This window comes from Chenopodium album, chromosome 6 (genome assembly GCF_948465745.1).
Source record: "Chenopodium album chromosome 6, dcCheAlbu1.1, whole genome shotgun sequence".
Classification (NCBI taxonomy): Eukaryota; Viridiplantae; Streptophyta; class Magnoliopsida; order Caryophyllales; family Amaranthaceae; genus Chenopodium; species Chenopodium album.
In genome coordinates, this window is record NC_137839.1 from 5,257,266 (window position 1) to 5,276,756 (window position 19,491).

General features: G+C 33.0%; 1 protein-coding gene across 3 annotated transcripts; it reads right to left on the reverse strand.

The window, feature by feature from the left end:
• Nucleotides 1-5,140: 5,140 nt before the first annotated feature.
• On the reverse strand, nucleotides 5,141-19,137 carry LOC145635687 (uncharacterized). 3 transcript variants are annotated; one of them, XM_081687015.1, is made up of 16 exons: nucleotides 18,892-19,137; nucleotides 18,523-18,590; nucleotides 17,791-17,949; nucleotides 17,533-17,700; nucleotides 15,419-15,569; nucleotides 14,914-15,008; nucleotides 14,053-14,325; nucleotides 13,815-13,958; nucleotides 9,361-9,495; nucleotides 9,066-9,164; nucleotides 7,703-7,756; nucleotides 7,214-7,418; nucleotides 6,414-6,532; nucleotides 6,148-6,216; nucleotides 5,830-5,928; nucleotides 5,141-5,717 (listed from the first exon to the last, which is right to left on the reverse strand). In XM_081687015.1, exons 1-16 carry the CDS (start codon nucleotides 19,013-19,015, stop codon nucleotides 5,478-5,480), a joined length of 2,202 nt encoding a protein of 733 aa, XP_081543141.1. In that variant the 5' UTR covers nucleotides 19,016-19,137; the 3' UTR covers nucleotides 5,141-5,477. The 3 variants fall into 3 exon arrangements, with proteins under 3 accessions (XP_081543141.1, XP_081543143.1, XP_081543142.1); XM_081687017.1 differs by having other exon boundaries at nucleotides 5,143-5,717; nucleotides 14,914-14,993; nucleotides 18,892-19,136; XM_081687016.1 differs by having other exon boundaries at nucleotides 5,143-5,717; nucleotides 6,414-6,529; nucleotides 18,892-19,136.
• Nucleotides 19,138-19,491: the final 354 nt, after the last annotated feature.

Genomic DNA, 19,491 nt, shown 5'->3' on the forward strand with positions numbered 1-19,491 from the left:
CGATCTCCCTTATTATCCACACTTCCTTTAATCTTCATTTTTCAACTCCGTTAAACATACTCCATTATTCCTTCCTCTTTCTATCAAACCCACGACCCACCATCATCACTGCTCACTCATATCCGCACACGCTCACACTAGCAAACCCCACTATCGTTGCCTAAAAACCACCTCAGCCACCCCACGACCAACCCACCACCTCTTTTCCCATCATTCTCTTTAAATCACACTCTAATACTCTCAATTAAATTAGGGATCTTCAATAGCATTCACTTTGGAGCAATTTTAAGTATGTGGATTGTCTATTCATATTGATATAAGGGGATTAACATCAAATACAAGCACTATTTGTCCATACAAAGAGGTTTTGTGATCAAAGTAATTCTCTACCTTCAAACTAGTTTGACTATATATGGTTCTTGTAAATTTCTGATTGGCGATAGCAAATATAAGAATTGAACAATTGAAGAGTTAAATTTCTTGGGAATGAAGAGGAAGAGTGGAGAAGATGAAGTAAGAATTGAAAGAGGAAAAATGGGGAAGAAGAACAAGGAAGAAGGTGGAATAGTAAGTATATAGGATTGAAAATGGGAAAATGGAAAAAGATTAGCTTTTTTTACCTCCATGTAAACAATTAACCTGTTTTTGCAAGTCGTTTTTTATTTTAACGTAATAAAAATTAATACTAGTACAAGGTTGACATGTTCAGAAATAATCAAAAGGTTGACGTAATAAAAGCGGACGATCAAAAGGTTGACTTAATATATACAAATTTTCCTTTTATAAAATAGTAAAAAAGTATATAATTTTGTTTTTAAAGATATATAAATGTGGGTGTGAGGTGGGGATGGGGCGGGTACGAAGTGGGGCGAGGCGGGGATGAGGCAAGTACAACCTAAAATCCACCCCCGCCCCATCATCCATGGCGGGTATGGATTTTATCCCCCATTCCCGCCCCACCACCTACCAAACCGGGATCCATCCCTGCCCCAGTGGGGTGGGGATGGGACGAGTATCCTACTTAGCCCGCCCCACTGACATCCCTAATCACTATGTTAAACCCCGTGCAATAGATGCATGGGTGTTCAATAATTAAAAACATATTTTGTTAGGGCTTGTTCACATTTACTGAAATGAGCTAAATTGAACTGATTAGAGTTGAACTGAACAGATTGGAGCTGAACTAAATTAAACTAAACTAAATACAGCTAAAATGAATATTTTATGAGAGAAAGAAATTAAGAGCTGAACTGAACTGAAATGATTAGAGTTAAACGAACTAAACTGATTAAAGCTGAACTGAACTGAAATTAAGCTGAAGTGAACAAGTCTTATGTATGAAATTATATTGAACAATTTAATAAATAGCCACATATAATTATTTAGGAAAGCCACATATGAATTATATTGAACAGTAAAATATTTAAGAAATTTTGGTTTATATTTTATATAAAGCAAATGTAATAAATCAAATGCAATCCTTTTTAAAAAGTTATAATTTTCAAAGCAATGATTATTGTGGAAGATATATTTATTTTGTAAGTATTATTTGAGGGAAGATTTTTAATAGAATGTTGCCAAGTGTCCCTATTACTTTTGCCTTAAGTAATATGTAACAAGTTACATGATCGATTGGGACCATTTTGAGCAGAGTGAGTATAAAGGTGGGATTATTTATAAATAATCCAAAGGTGGGATTATTTTTAGCGGAAACCCCAAAGATGGGATTAAACCGGCCATTTATTCCAAAATTAAATTGATAAACCCGATACTAAAATACATTAAATATATATTAAAACAATAAAAACAAGTGTTTTTTTAGTTTAAGAAAATATGAAAATTGTGGGTTAGTTCGAGTGAATCGAATTGATTTCAAAACGTTGTTTTTCATTCAAAAATATCAAAATTTACGTTGCTTTTCTTCTTGTTTTAGTCAAAAAGATCAAATCATTATTGAATTAGGTTTACTCTAATTGCTAGTATCCCTTCCCGTGGTTTAATCCACATTAATTTAGTTAGCAATTCAATAATATATGCAATTATGCATAAAATAAGTGTAATTTGTATGATATTACTCATATTATGAATGAAAATTATTTTTCAAACTCTATTCACAACTAAAAAAAATTATGATCTTTTCTTAAAAAAAAAATAAAAAAAAAAAAAAAAAAAAATTATGCTCTTTATATTCCACATTGATCAAATTTATGAAGTATGGAGAAGATTTTATACATTATTGGAATATATGGACGGGTGAAATTTTTTCTATGGAGGCGTATGCACGATGCTCCGTGCATCCGTTTTTTCTTTAAAAACGCGGAATGAACATTTCGTTGTTCAGTAAAGAACATACATTTGTTTTGTAAAGAACATATAGCTTTTTCATAAAGAACATCACATATAGCTGTGTTGTAATGAACATATAGTTGTTTTATAAAGAACATATACCTATTTTGTAAAAAAAACATCCAACTTCATGTTCTTTATATAAATCTAAAGAACATCCGTAATATTAATTAAAAACATGATAATTAGAGGTGATCAACTTCGACCCGGCACAGCCCGATCCAGCTCGAAAATAGGGCGGGTTTAGACAAGCCTAGAAATGCATTTTTAGTTAAAAAATCAAAACTCGACCCCAAAAAAAGCCGAAAATCCAAATTAGAGTTGTATTGTAATGAACATATAATTGTTTTATAAAGAACATATACCTATTTTGTAAAAAAAAAATCCAACTTCACGTTCTTTATAAAATCCAATCTCGGCCCGAAAAAAAGCCGAAAAGCAGACTACATTTTCCGAGTTTTTTGGACACGAGATATTATGTTATGGCCCAGCCCGACCCGAATTTTTTTATCACCTTTAATGATAATATAATGTAATGAACATTATTTTTATTCAACCACCCTAATCTAAATACAAAATTCAAAGAACATTTCAAAAATAAACAATTAACATATGTCACAAATAAAAGTACATTATTCTGACAATCAAAGAACATGAAGATAAAGAACATTATTTAACTACACGTTATGTTCTTTACAATTTTATAACATGTTCTTTGCACTTTAACGGAATGTTCTTTACATTTCTATACAATGTTCTTTACATTTCTATACAATGTTCTTTACAATTCTATAATATGTTCTTTTCACTTAAACTAAATGTTATTTATTTTTCTATGCAATGTTCTTTCCGCTTTTTTTGGAAGAGATGCACCATATGGATCGTGCATCCGCCTGCACGAACCATGCATTGTATGGACGGGTACTATAAAAGTATCGATCCTCTTTTAATCTTAAAAGATGTGAGTTTGGTAACCGTGTAAAACAAAAGATTATTAGGTGAGTACGTTTAGCTAATGAGTTTACTCACGACATTGAACTCATATTAATGTATGTAGTGCAAATAAATCATAAAATTGATAAAGTTTGTTCCAAAGTTAATTGAATGGAAATTGTTTTTCAAACTCAACTCCAAATATTTAGTTCTAAACACGAGCTACGTACGCCTGATGATCAAACTTTTGTTTTCAATTGCACAACTAAAAAAAACTCTACTTGCTCTTTATCCACCGTTTTGATCAAATTAACACCTAATTTCAACATCAAACTCCAAATCATAAAGGTTTAAAAGCACATAAATTAATCAAAAATAAATTTGTTTATATGTTAAAGTAAGTAAACAAATTATTTACTATCACACCAGATTATAAAATCAGAAAAAAATCATAGAGCTGATAGCATAATTAACTGACGTATCTACCATTTTATATGAGTGTGTTCAAATTAAATATCATAAAAGAATTATATTAAAAATATTCACAAATTAACAAATTACGTAAATATACATTAGATTTTTTTTTTTTTTGAAACAAACACATAATTTTAATGTTTATCAATAACGTTGCGTAATGTGTATAAATTATTTTATCATAATTTAACTGGTGCACCCGGGTGCATTATGCGCTTGGTGCATCCGGAAAAAACATTAGTTATATTTAAAAGAACATGTGTGAAAAAAAGAACATTATAGATATTTATAAAGAACACAAGCATAATATGTTCTTTAATCATGTTGTTGTTTTAGTTGTTGTTCTTGGTTAGCCTTAGTTTAGTTATGTTGTTATTGTATAATTTTCTTTTTTTGTTGATTTGGTTTTGTTTTTGAATAGTTCTCTTTCTCTATTTGATCCTGAGTTAGAGTTACATAGAGTTGTTTTAGTTTGGAAGTTAACGAAGTGTCGTTATTGTCTTTGGAGCCTTGTTGGTCGGTTTTAAGGGTTGTAAGGCTAATAAATCCTTTGTTGGTTGAGTTGGTGGTCATTCTGGAAGGCTTGTCGGGGTGTGGATATGTTCCATGGTATTTCACTTAGTTTTGCAGGTGGATGGTTTTCCCTGCATTTGGAGTTTGAAGGAGGAACTGATTTTGAGGGTTGAGTTTGGTATGCTGCTCTTGTTGCGTGGTGATGGGATGATATGGGCATTCATATAGTTGCTATCATCCCTTTGTTAGTCTTGGTGATGACAAAATCAGTCATCGCTGTTAATCAAAATCTTGAAGGAGGATCCTCATCTTTGTGTTTGGGGTAAGTAAGTCCTCCATTTTCTTGCATTCTCTGTTAGTAGAAATAAAAGAAGAGAATCTGCATTGGAATGCACATTTGTAGAGTTAAAGAATACAACTCTGTTGGTTGTGTTCCTAGACTCTTAGGATGCAACTATACTTTTCAACCCCTAGTGTGGATGTGGTACGATTCTCATGAGTATCCAGACTCCCCAGCTATTGATATGTTGCTAGTCTTTTAAAGTATTTTGCTTTCTTCGTTCTTCCCGTAATGGTTAGTAGCAAGCATATTAGCTCTTTTAGGTTGTAATTCTGCTTTTCTATATATAGTTTTCTTTGTCAAAAAAAAAAATAAAATAAAATAAAATAATAATAAAATAAAATAAAATAATAATAAAATAAAATAAAATAATAATAAAATAAAATAAAAAAATAAAATAAAATAAAAAAATACTAATAGGTCTATTATATCAATTCAACATGTTTTCTATGAATTTCTTCTTATTAAACTTTTGTACGAGTACTCTTCAAGCCTCTATCATTCTATGCAATAATTATGACAATCCAAGTAATTAACTGGGACTTCCTCTAGTTGAATATTGAACAAATAATACCACTTCTGGAAGGTCATAATATTCATAATTGAGTAAAAATGACAAAGTTATTATTACAGTATTAGACATTTGAATCAAAATCTTTCGAAGACAATGACAATACTATGCACATAGGTTTCACTCAATATTATAATACGAGATTTACAAGTACTACAATATATTACTTACAGGTAGTTCTAGTCAAATGATCAAATAATAAGCACAAATTTTATGTTTTTTTTTTTGAAAATGTAACAGATAGATAATGTTACAGAAAATGGTTAAAAAAAATAAGTTCTCGGCATTACACAAGCAGCCTCATGATCTTTTAACTACTGCTACGGCAAAAATGGGATGATATGTGAACTCCAACGAGATTTTAAGAGTAGCATCAAGAGCTCCAACACGGTTAATCACATTTATAGCAATGTTGTTTCGCTCTGCAACCTGCTCAATGGATCGGAGTTCAGCCATCTTATCAGGGTCATTTGCGAAACTCTTCTTCAATTCCTTTACGATCTTCTGAGCATCCTTGAAGTGATTATACGTAACTAGTGTCTACAAATAAAGTGATGTTAATTGATGTAATCTAGGTGTAGAAGTTTATGCACATCACTGACTGCTGAGACAAGTCATAGCAACAGTATCTGAGAATCTAGGTTATACTCACAGAAAGTCGAGCTTGGGCTGTATAATCCTTATATGAATGGTAGGAAATGTGATCTGGCAGACAAGCTTTCTGTAAATGCTCGAAGTGTTGAACAAATCTCTACAGAGTTGTACACCAGAAGTTAATCAGTATTACTATTTCCTTTTTTTTAGCAGAGAGTTTTTTGAATGGAAAAAACAGAAAACAAAACACTCCAGAATGCATATTGACAAGTTAATCAGACACGATTTAGTTCCTTGGAGTGATTGAACTGTTGATATAAGAATGACTGAAAGATAAAAAGTATAAAATTTAACAAATGACAACATAAATAATCACCTCATATTCAGTATTAAAAGGGCCCACATGCTGGAAGAGTTTTAGTTCATTTCTCATAGCAGCAAGCATCTGCAAAACCTCATTACAGTTAGCATCAACACTGCAAAACAGTAAAATTTATGGCACAAGCTAAACATGCACTTATTACCATCTTACATTTCGAATTTTCAAGCCACACTAGCTAACTTACCATTTCATGGCCTTATAAAACATGCACTTATTAACATCTTACATTTCGAATTTTCAAGCCAAACTAGCTAACTTACCATTGCAAGTCCCTCAGCAAGACAAATATAACATTGAAGCAACATAACAGCTGGTGGGATGCGGTAATCCTTTGTATCCATCACCGAATCTCTTTTCTTCTTCCCTTTTCGTTTAGCTGCTAAATTAGGATACAAATGTCAACTGCAATGGGAATGTGCACAAAAGGCCGATATTGCTTGGTTGAAAGTGATTAGTACTTTAAGTTTTAAATAATAAGACTTCATTTACATTGGATGCAATTATGAATAATATAAAAAGGTTAAAAAAAAAAAAAATTGAAAAAAAAAAAGAAAAAAAAGAAGGAAAGAAATCAAATGGGATTCAAATTTCTCAGGATGAAATATTGTGTAAAGCATAAATTTTAAATTTCTACCCATAGCCTCAACATGTGCAATTTTATTAAAGGGAATATCTTGACAACCACCAAACGGCAAAATTCTTAAATAACATGACTAATTAACAGACCAACACTAGGCAATTTGATAGTAAAACATTACAAGTTTTGAAATTCTGGAACAGGTGAATGAAGTAATCTTTTAGGCCCTACATTTAGATCATCTTGGACTCTTGGTGAACCCTTAAAACTGTTACAGATTGCCAACAAGACAAGAGTACATGTTTTCTCCTTTTAGTCAGGGTCTTCATCTTTATTAAACAAAGGATCGGTTTGTAACATTAATTCTTTTATAAAACCATTTAATATAGTTTTTTTGGGCACGCTTTAGCATAAAGCCTTAAGCAACCAAAGGTAGAACATAACATCATTTGATGCAAATCCGCATTTAAGGAGTAAGCTCACCTGAGTCAGCGGCAGAAAGCTGCTTCAAATGTGTTTTCTCTGCAAGCTTAACCAGTATGACATAAAGGTACCAGTATACCATGCAATACTCATTTGAGGAGTAAAGCTCCAATTCAAAGCCCAAAGAAAGAAAACGCAAAGCAATCCAATATGTTTGCTCTTCAACCCATATAAGTATGTGCCTAGCCAGTTTCATGCATACATTCTGCAAACCAACTAAAAGGATATCAATCTCTACAAGGACAAATCAACCAGAAACACCAACTCATTTGTTTATTTTTTTATTCCACAGCTTTAAACTTTGGAAATGAGACAAACTCCTTTAGGTTTCCTATGCCGCTACAAGGTACAAATTTACCAAGATGTACCACAAAAAAAGGTGGGTTCTATTGGTTCACAAAATCCAAATTTATAAAAAAAGTGAGTTTTCTTTTCTTTTCTTAATTTCCGACTTGTATCAAAGTACTGGAATCAAATCAATAGATATACCTCATCAGATATGCCAGAAAATTCTCCAAACTCCTCCCTGAAAGCAATTTCCAACTGAAAAATAAAAACTTCAGGTTTTCAGATGAAGTTCAAGATTATTTGGACAGCTCAAAGGAAAGCATGCTTCACACAATATTCCAAACATGCTGAGAAACACTCAGAAGACTCAGAAGTCAGAACTATAGACAAAAAGACTTAAGAACACAGGGGCAAGCAACTGACATTTCTTGGCAAAATGTAACTGCTGCCAAATTTCGATTAGGGTAAAAGAATAAACAGAGAAATACAGATTATTAGAATAACAGCATCACCAATGTCATTTAACAGGAACGTCGTTAAATATGAGCTTAATCTGGGGAAGCTTGAACACATGCTTGCTCTCTAAGTTAAGTTGGGATAGGATGGTCTACATGTTTTCACAGATGCACCTTGAGATAACATGAAGAAATTATAGATAAAATAACAAAACTTTACATCCAACATTCATGCCCAAGAAATAGATGTGGCTGATGATTAACTGGCATACTTGCCCAAAGATTTTGGATTTTACACATGGTACATCAGCCAAACTTATTCCTGGGAATGATTGACATTTCTAGTCAGAATCAGGAAGACTGGAGAAGGAAACTCTCAATTCTTGGTTTCCTGGGTGTGATAAACCATAGAAATTTACACATGGTACATCAGCCAAACTTATTCCTGGGAATGACGGACAATTCTAGTCAGAATCATGTAGACCGGACAAGGAAACTCTCAATTCTTGGTTTTCTGGGTGTGATAAACCATTGAAATTTACACGTGGTACTGGTACATCAGCCAAACTTATTCCTGGGAATGACTGACATTTCTAGTCAGAATCAGGTAGACTGAACGAGGAAACTCTCAATTCTTGGTTTTCTGGGTGTGATAAACCATTGAAAAATAAAGTTCTAAGGAGAGGGAAGAGAAATTCACTTTTTGGTTCCTTTGATTCCATGGAAGTTCAAGTTCCCAACGTAAATCCACATGGAATATGGAAAGTATCACCTCTCTGGTTCAACTGCTTCAGAAAATATTAATTTGCCATCTTCTTTTTTTTTTATCTTTTTTTTTTTTTTTTTTTTTTTTTTGAAGGGGGGACGGGGGGGGGGGGGGGGGGGGGGGGATAAGGGAGGGAACAAGTACTTCAGTAGAAAGGTTTGCTATTCTATTAGGATAAGCGTGAAAAAAGGTCAATGTCGATGCTGCTGTTAACAAGTGACTATGATTCTTCTGATTTACATTCACAACTCAGGGATCCAAGTCATCCAACTGACAAAGTTTTGCTCTTAGTGTTTGCATAAGAGACTAATAGAACAATTACAAAAGTAAAAACATTACAGACCTGTACATATATTACACGCCAATCTTGTAAAACTTTCCCAAGTTTACGCCTTTGCCATGCAACATTTGTGCAAAGGATTTTGAGCAAATTGATTAAACACTGCATAAATTAAACATAGAGCTTTGGTTACACAAAGTAAGTAATCAAGGAAATGATATGATTAGAAGCTTATATGTAAAAAAAAAAAAAAAAAAAAAGGTAAAATTTCCACATGGCAGAAGAATGTTTAAATTTTTTTTAAGAAAAAACCTTTTCAAAACAAGAACCTAATGAGATCAGTGTGGTGAATACAGACCTGTCCTAATTGTACAACAGCTTCATTCTTTTGGATATTAAGGTCCTTCATAGATTCAGGTAAAGCTGAAGCTTTACACATGACAAAAAAGACAGGATCCCGCCCATATAATTTCCCACCTTGAATCAAGAGAACCTGCAAACAAGTCATATAAGATAAAAGAAAAAGAAAAAGATGTTCACAGGTTCATCTGGTCTCACACCCTTCACCCCAATAGAATACATAGGTTCTCATAAATTCCCAGAATTCTCAGTAAAGCAGAAATAACCAAGTATAATTTTTTATCAGACAGATTCTTTTAAGCGCTCACTTCCAAACACTCAGAATGTTTGTAGATACTAGATAAAACTTATCTTTTTTTTTTATTCTTTTTTTTTTTCATTTTTTTTTTGTTTTTTTGTTTTTTTTTTTGTTGTGCGCATGCATGAGTTTAGATTTGGCTGTACGCATATTAATCTTCTTAGTAATGAGAAGATGGTTGTGGCATGGGCATATATATTTCACTTAACAACTTCAGGTAGTGTTTGTACTGAAACCTAGCACAATAGAACCAAGTTACAGCGTTTTACATATCTTTGATTCTCAGCAGAAAACATGATAGAGATATATGACAGAACAATTGTTCAAAGAAAGCTTCAAGAAACCCCGAGAAGGTTATTCTTGCTGCCAATGCAGAATTTGGTGGTAATTCTGTTTTGTTATGACTTAGCAGAGTAAAAGCAAAGTCATATGAGTGGAGAAGGTGGCTGTAGTGCTGCCGTAATTGAGTGATATTAGTTCACTACGTTGTTCATTCAAATTTATGGAAAACTTTATACAAAAAAGGGTTAGCCCATTCCTAAACAAATACAGATTATTTATGTGCAGTCCACACTGATCATCTGGATGTGATATGTTGCTGAATGCAGGCAGTGGAGATGGAGTCTTTCTGGAAATGTCAGGGGAAAAAAAAAAGGAAACATCGAAGATTATGGCAAGCTATGGATTATTCACTAAGTAACTTGTTTGGTTTAGTTTTTCGAAAACACTCTCCTAATCTAGAAACAACCAGTGAGCCACTTGGTCCAAAGTTTACAAGAAAGAAGCTTACAATCAAATGAAACAATGGCCTTCCTTATGAGAATAATAGAGATCAAGAAGTTTTATGTAGGAATGTATACTTTCCACTATTTGAAGAGCAGGTAATTTCAGCAGTAAGTGGTTAATTGTAAACTTTTTAGTATTCCAAGTAATAATTTTAAAAATCTTCTATAACAATACTAAAACACAAGAGCCTCACACGACACACACTCTTATAACTTTTCCTGCCCATTTTCCCACTCATAAATAAAACGGTTTCAGTTATATCTATGAGATCTTTTAAGGAGTAATTCCTATTATGCCTTTGACATTATTTATTAATAAATTGATATATATCTTCAATAATATCTTTGAAATCTTATTATATCAGTAACAGTAAATTATGATAATTTGACAAAATATTTGACCAAGTCAAAATTTATTTACATCTATCAAACTATCTACGTAATATAACTATACTAAAACACAAGATGGTTTTTCCACACATTTTCTCATTCCTTAACAAAGAATTTCCAGCAATTTCTTGGACGTCTTTAATTCATATAATGTCTTTGACATTTTTTATTTAATAGTTACGAGTTGTATATATCTTGAACAATATATATGACCTCTTTTTTTTTTTCTTTTTTTTTTGGGTATGTTACGCTTATGTCTAGGGAAAAAATTTGTTCATGCCAAAATATATTTACTTGTACAATAATATAGCTTGATCAATAATAATCTTATTAAATACAACAATATGCTATTTAATATGCTTTATTTCCTATGTAGAAAATAGTAAAGAAAAAAAAAATAGTAAATGCTGTTTAATCATTGAAAAAAGCATACTTTTAATGTGAAATATTGTTTCTAAATTTTTTTTTTATACAAGCTATTGGTAATTTAGGGTAGAATAATTAGATAAAAAAATATTTAAGATTATATGGTATACCAATACGTAAATACAAGTCAAATAAAGTTGTATAGGAATATAAACAAGATTCATAACAGCCTAATATTGTTATTGTGTTAAATTTTCAACAAAAATAATACTACAAGTTTGGAAGAATAATTACTAAATAATCAACAACATTAATGGAAGAAGATTTAATGCCATAGCAAGAACTGTTACTTTGTCACATATTTAATCATATTAGTCCTTAATTACTTGATATTCTAACTAATTTTTGTCTCTAAATCGTTTTTCATTTAATTAGTGCTTCTCTTCATATGCGATTCTACCCTTCTTTATCCTTATACGGAGTAAATATTGTGAATAAAATATATACACATATATAGTTTTCCTAACTACCAATATAGAGAAATTAAACTAGCTAAAAAAAAATTTCCCCCTTATTTATGATTTTGTCCTTCTTTGTTCTCCCTATTTCGGATCAATCAAACTATTTTCTCTAACTTACATTTCTAAAATTTTCATGTACAGTTCATTTCTTAATCTCCCAAACGTATACTATAAAAGGCAGATAAAGAAGATAATCACTAACATGATCAAATTGTATGTGTACTACTTTTGTATCCAAAGTGTACCTGTGTGATGGAGCGGGTTTGGGCACAGTTATAAGGTTGTACTTGTTAATTATGGGGAACATATTAGACAAGCAACTTACTAAGTTGTACACTTATATATCATTTTTGGAGTACATGTGAGATGTTGCCACTTAGCATAACATTATTTTGGATTTGTCATTGGAACAAGGTATGTTGCATACACTTTTAAGGTTTTGCATGTTATTGTAACAATTTTTTAACATAAAAGAAACCACTAATACTCATCAAAATAAATCTCTAGATTTCAAACAGAATTGATATTGAGATTTTAAACAGTAGGTAATAAAACTCCCAATAGGAAACAAGCTTTTATCCCCTGTGTTTTTTAGGTCCTTTTTTTTCTACTCACTTCTATCATAATTTTTTTTGGCAAACTCCCCTTAATGTCCTAACCCTTGTAACCACAGTATATAAGCCAAAATTTCCATTCCTGGACAGATTCAGAGTGATGCTAAAATAGGGACAGATTCATAGGGTGATCACATCTATCTATACAAAAGAGCTGATAAATTACATCAAAAAGGCTGAAATAGGGATACTAAAAGCCTCAGTGGGAAAAATACAAATTAATGTTCACAAAAAGTTCCACCCGATAAGTTAGAAGCACTGTCTTGATCACCAAATTCTGACAGTGGCTTCACAGCAATTCAAATATCTAACCATTATTCATGCCTCCATCCTTCCTAGCTTGAAGTTTGGGTGGCCAAGTCAGCCCTGATCTACCTTATGAAAGGACAGGTAGAGGTGTCCTAGCAGGGGGCTATTCCGAACTAAAACTAAGTATATTTTGCTTTGCTAATAACAAAGATAACACGCATTTCCCTATCACATAAATCAGCATTTTGCAGACAAAGAAGGCAGGAAATATAGTAGAAGTTGATGATAGCCATCTACGGGTAATTGCCGGATAGTACATTTGTGGGTTTGACAATGCCTACAGAGAAAATCAGGGTTGGTGACAATAATCCACAGAACTGGAATTCAATATAAACAAGCTGCTTGCCCAATTGATATTATTATGATACAGGGACAAATATATAGAAGTTTTAGTTGCAAAGTTACCAATCAACTATTAGGTCAGATTAACTAAGATTCTACAGATTCATTGCTGCCAACAACAAAAGCATTCATAGCATGAAGGGTGCCCACATACTTATGACACAACTGTCCTCACAACTGGCCAGGAATGCATTATATGAATCCACACAGATAGTATTTGAGAGTAAAAGTAGAGAATATACCAGTGAGAACATGTTAAATTATCCATCTAACATACTGCTGCCTCAAGATTACATGTTCAAATTCATAGAAAAGCAATGATATCAACAAGAATTTTATGGCCAACATGATTCAGGTCAGTGGATCAGACAGATTGAAACCCAATGATAAAAAAAGATGGTTAGATGAGATAGCAAACACATTTACAAATTTACAATTCCTTTTTTAAAATGTTCATGATTCAGGAGTTTTCATTTTAGAGTTAGGATTTGCAAAATCCATCATGATACTATTTCAGGTTCATATACAGTCTACTGATGCTTCATTTGATTTGGCATATTGACAAATCTTCTCAAATGACTAAGCAGTAGAACTATCTATTGTGTTGAGAAATACTCCCTAAGAGAATCCAATAATTCAAGGTAGCTAACAGGTTTCACAGACTTGACAAAAGATTGATATTGATATAGTTGAACTAAAAAGGTATCAAAGAGAATGTAGAGCTAGCAGTTGGAAACATCATTGTTAGAAAAAAGACAATAAACTAACAAGTTTGAAAAAATCGAAGAAAAATATTACAGTGCAAAGAGGGTGAACATTGAACTCACATGGAGGTGAGCTCTGGCAACAAGATCTGGTTGCAGTTTTTGGAATTCAACAATAAACTGCAATACATTTTCTAGCAATGGATCCAATGAGAACGAACATATAACATCCAAATCATGGAGAAGCTTTTTAAAATATTCCAAAGCCTGGGCAGAGAGAAAAAATTTGGTAGGCTATAAACATCAGAAGAGAAGAAGAATAATACGGAGTACGGAGTAGGACATTTTCAGTATTCCTCACCATATCCCAGCTTAAAGTTTTGATTGCACGAGGAGGAGCAGGAGCTGATGATCTAATGTTTAAATTAGCATCGAAGCCAACAGGATGACGGCCAGAAGCAGTGGTTTCCATTGGAACTGTATCTTTTCTTGTCAAGCATCCTATAGACCTCAGAAACTCAGCTGATTTTTGCATTTGTTGCAGCTCTAATAAGCAAGATGAAATATGCTTTCTTGCCAACTCAAAGCCTCTGCCTTGGGGTTTCTTCATGCACATAAGAAGGTGGTAGTAGTGCTGCAACACAAAATGAAAAATGAAGTCTCATTACGCTATAGGTCTGATTAACTAATGCAGCCATCATACTGAACAAAATTTAGACGCCAAATCTTACTAAAGGCCAAAGAACTCTTAACCAAAAAAAACTTTATTTCCTTGAAAAATGCAATATAGTGACTATGCTAGTGAATTCTTATTGGGTATGACACACTCAAAGCAAAATTTATACATGCATTAGCACATTTCAACAGATTACTAGAGCATGGATTCCAAAAAATATTGCAGAACTTGATATTTCTTCCCTAAATAACTAGACATGAAATAGAGTGTTCATCAATAGAAATGATTGTCCTCTCAATATATACATAGAGGGCAAATAGCACAAAACATCCAAAGTCATGGAGTTCTACTGTATACAAGCTAAGAGGCAGCGCAAAAAACAAATCCAAAATAGCACAACACTTAAGTCTCCCTTGTCGCAAATCTCACAATAACAGAAGCACGATATAACTACTCACACAATGCATCCTGATGATCTGATGTAAGATTGACAATTAGGGCCTTTAGGGGAACCAATAAACGTAGCAAGAGTATATAGGTTAAGACCTTACGAAATCGTAAACGGCACAACAGAGCTCGGCAAAAACCCTCCTCTAGATCTGGATTGGTTTGCAATGGTTCTTGATCTGCAGTCCAAGTACCTGAGCATGTCAGAAATAAACCAAACTACTCATAACGACATTTAACAATTGACATAGACTGCAGTAAGAGCAGCAAGCAACATGCATAGCTTTTGCCTGAAGACGCTTGCAAAGAATAAGCAAGTGAACCACTCATCCATTCCATAATCCATACTGCCAAATTTAACTTATCACTTCAGATCAAATAAAAAAATGTAACTGACAATGAAAACCTTTCACAATTATTAACAAAGTCACATTCACAAACAAATTGAATAAACATATACCAAGTCTTTTTAGAATCCAAACAAATTTTGGAAAAAATAATCAACAAAATAGTTGCACAGCTAACTCTGAAAAAGACTTGCAGCTTGGAACTAATGCAATTCAGCCACAATATGTCTAAACTAAAACCAAAATCCAACAGTTACCTTCTACCACCATCTTTTTGGCAGCTGGAGATTTACAAGCACGCATTTGTCGACAGAGTGTCTCTTCTACAGCATTTAGAGTAGATAAGAATGTGTCACCTTTCTCTCCACCCAAAGGGAGACCATAAGCTATTGTGAACAGATCTTCTTCCTATCAGAATATAATGCAATCCAAATGGTAAATTATTTTATGGAGCATAGGTCTGTCTCCTCTGACATGATGAAAAGAAGAAAAGGCATAATTTAAAACACATTCATCCACGAATATATGATTGTTTAGATCACATAATCCTTCATAGTCACCATTTATAAAGGTTATAATTTAGGTTAATAACAGCAATTTCTAGATTTTTTGTATCCACATTTATTTTAATATCCAAAAAAAAAAAGGATGCATGATATTTAGTTGGCTATCCTGAAGCATTTTCCTAATTTCTCAATCAACTATGTGTAGAAGCAAGCAAGCAACTCCTCCCTTCTGTCTTGGGAAGATTTGGTATCTCTATGTCATTTCAAGTGGTAAATCCCAATCCAGGATACTAACCTTGCTCCCCAAGTGTGATGAATCAATGTAAATATTAAAGACTCTAGCATTACTATGACATTTTTTGGAGAAAGCCACTACTATTAGTTTTCAGCATGACATTGTACCAAACAATTAGCATCAGTCTCTCAGCTTGTTAGGTAATTTAGCCACAACACACTTCATAAGTTTGAAATCTAACTATAAGAAACTGCATTCCAAATCATAGACCTTCGGAGTCATCTCAAGGTTCATACATATACTTTATATAATGCAACAATAAGGATCTAATATTCTCTAATGTGATTAATTTGATCTGCAACTTAATTTGAAATTTCTCTCCTGACTCATATCACAAACATTATGGTTGGTTATGTCCGTCTTACGCAAGCATTCAATAATTTGACTACTTCCTTGGTTATTATTACTCCATTTTATGCATTTTCAAATCCTTCAGGTTTTCATCGAGAATTTTGCCAAATAAGAAGACAGAGCACTATAAACAAGTAAATACTCTCTTTATCCTTCACCACGGTAGGGGTGAAACTGTGAAAGTTCAGTATTAGGTTTAGAATATGTCCCAAACCGAACCGAAATAATTCGGTTTTAGTTTTTTCAATCCAACTCCACACCGAATTGAATTTCGGTCCAATCCAAACCGAACCGAGTTTCAAATACATAAACCGAATCCAATCCATACACCGAAATTATTATTTGTTTTTTTAGATCTGCGATATTTCAAAACAATTTATAATTGTAATGACAAAATAATAAGATCTATTTCAGTCTTTAGATCAATCTTCAAATTACCCAAAATAATAGAATTAAAAAAATTTACATCAATTAAAACTATATGAATATACAGTGAAAGAAAATAAATGAAATCATGAAATTACAGAAACTATTTGTGACATTCCTTGTTGCCATTCACCTCTAGCTTGCATTTACATCATTTATGGTGCGAAAACCAAATTCATAGATCAAATTACATTGTAGAAAAGCAGAGGAGATCAAGAGATTGAAGGTCAAAGGATTGAATATTTAACCATAAGAGAGGATAAGATAACACAAGAAAGAACACAGATGAGAACAGGAGTAAGGACGAGATAAGAAAGCAAAAGGGGGGGCATATGAAGTTGAAAGAAGGCAGAAGGAGAAAGAAGGCGGATGAAAGAGAAAGGGCATTTAGAAATTCAGGGCTTCTAATATATAAGGGAGAACTTAGCTATGGGCTTAAGGTTTGGGCCCAGTTTACATTATGTAGATTTCGGTTTGAATCAGTTTTTTCAGTTTCGAGCTTCTCAAAACCGAATCCAAACCGAAAACCGAAATTCATAATTTTTTCAATCCGATCCAAACTGAATTATAAAAAAATCCAAACCGAATTACTTATTCGGTTTGGTTTTCGGTTTTAATCCGAATTACTTTCACCACTACACCACAGAGCACAGTAGGTCGTAATCATGTAAACTTATAACGAGTCCAGCAAGTATTACTTAATTGTGCTAATCAAGCAGAGAAAAGAAGACATAAAAAGCAACAAAAGTTGTCATCCAAATAGATAGAGCAAAAGAGATGTTTAGTACTTTACTTCATGTGTGCGAGCCTCTGAAACAACAGATATAACAACGTTGCATGTTGCACGAACTAATCTACAAAAAGAATGTAACAGGGGATGTGCTGAGGTACGATCAAGCCGCATAAGGTAGATGCAAGAGAAGACAGTTTGTGCCAATGAGTGCCCCTTATGCCACGTAGCCTGCCATTATACAAGGACATGTATCAAACAGATGGAAATATAGCATGCACTAGTCCATAATCTAAAAGCCCAAGCCACATTGAAATGTACCTCACAAGCAAGGAGGTGATCCATAATATCTAGAATGTATATAACATCCATAGTTTTATCAAAACTTAGCGGAACTGGAGCCGCACCATTCTCTATAGCCTCGTCAACAGAATGATATCTGCCATTATCCATGCCCGAATCCATCTTCGGGTCCATTATCTAACAGAAGAAATGCAGAAAGGTATTCTTTTCAGTTAAAGGATTCCATTTTTTTAGAAAAAAAAAAAAGGAAAAAAAAAAGAAGAAAAAGAAGAAACCGCACATCAGCTATAGACCTCCTTAAGGATAAAATTCACAATATCGATTGCTATAAAATCTACACAAACCTACAATTCCCTAGTTCAATCAATGACAATCGATGTCACATGTTAAAGAAGCTGAACAAGAAAACTTCAAAAAGTTACATGCAGGCTTCCCTTGAAATATTGAAAAATGGAAGCATTGTACTAGTAATGCAGTCTACAAGAAGCTCCCCAAGGGTAAGCATTATGCAGTTAATAAGTACTAATAAAGCCTAGATGCATCACTATAGGGCTATAGGTAATCAACAATATTGACAAACATTGTCTTCGTATTATTGTGAAATGAATAATAATGACATACAATGTCTTTGTATTTGTGAAGCAATTGATTATTGTATTATTGTACAATATTTCAGGATCAATATCATAAACAAGACAATAGTTCCGGACATAAAAGAACAAACTTGAGACAAGTATGTATGAGTAGTACCTCTAAAGCCGACATGGCGGCAAATAGACTAAAATTATCACCATGTATCAGCTCGCCGTCACAAAGCTCTGCCATACACATACAAAATTAAGCATTAACATTAAAGGAAACATTAATGTTACCATAAAACTAAAAAATCTAACATAAACCAAATAATAAACGGATTTCACATTATAATCACTTCTATAATTCAACATTTTCAGCTTAACTACAATATAATCAATAAATTCGAAATAATCAAAGATCTTCAATAATAATAATAATAAAATTAATTCGAAAATGTTTATCATCAAATTACGGTCTGCAAATCAATAAATAAAGCAGAATGCAACAATCAAAGATCTTAATTGAATAAAGAGAAGAAAAAACCATTGCAAGCTGAAGACAGAAGATTGGAAACGTTCGTCCAAACAGTTCCGTCGCCGGAAGGTATCGCCGCCGCAGCAGACGCCGTCGTAGTAGTCGGAACATTGAAACCTCGATCGTCCGCCATTGAAGACGAAAGAAGAAGGAATTAGGTTTGGAGGAGAGAGAAAAATTGAAGAACAAAAATGGCGGTCTCAGTTATTGGTAGTACAAGTAATTTTATTTCAGTTGGAAGGGTTTTGGTTTTGGGGGAATTTTTCTTTTTTGCGTTTTTTTTATTTTTTTTATTTTTATTTTGCAAGAGTGAACCGTCGTACGGGGTGCGGCGCGTCAAACAGAAAATAATCCTTAGACCGTCTTTATTGGTGAGACTCGAGTTCGAGTATTAAAATACAAAATAAGGGCTTGTTCTCATTGACTGAAATGAATTAAATTGAACTAAGCTGAAATGAATATTTTATGATAGAAGGAAATTAGGAGCTGAACTGAAAATAATTTGAAGAGAACACTGCCTAAGTTATTTTTCTCTTCATTTGATGATACTCCTGGGTGTACCGTACAAATACACCCAATTAATTTAAGGTTAATTTTTTCTCTTCATTT

Coding starts and splice junctions, on each gene's coding strand:
- LOC145635687 (XM_081687015.1), bottom strand. CDS start 19,015: ATGGCGGACGATCGAGGTTTCAATGTTCCGACTACTACGACGGCGTCT. Junction 15,570..17,532: donor CAGAGGCTCGCACACATGAA/GTAAAGTACTAA, acceptor ATATTCTGATAG/GAAGAAGATCTGTTCACAAT. Junction 15,009..15,418: donor CAAAAAGATGGTGGTAGAAG/GTAACTGTTGGA, acceptor TGACATGCTCAG/GTACTTGGACTGCAGATCAA.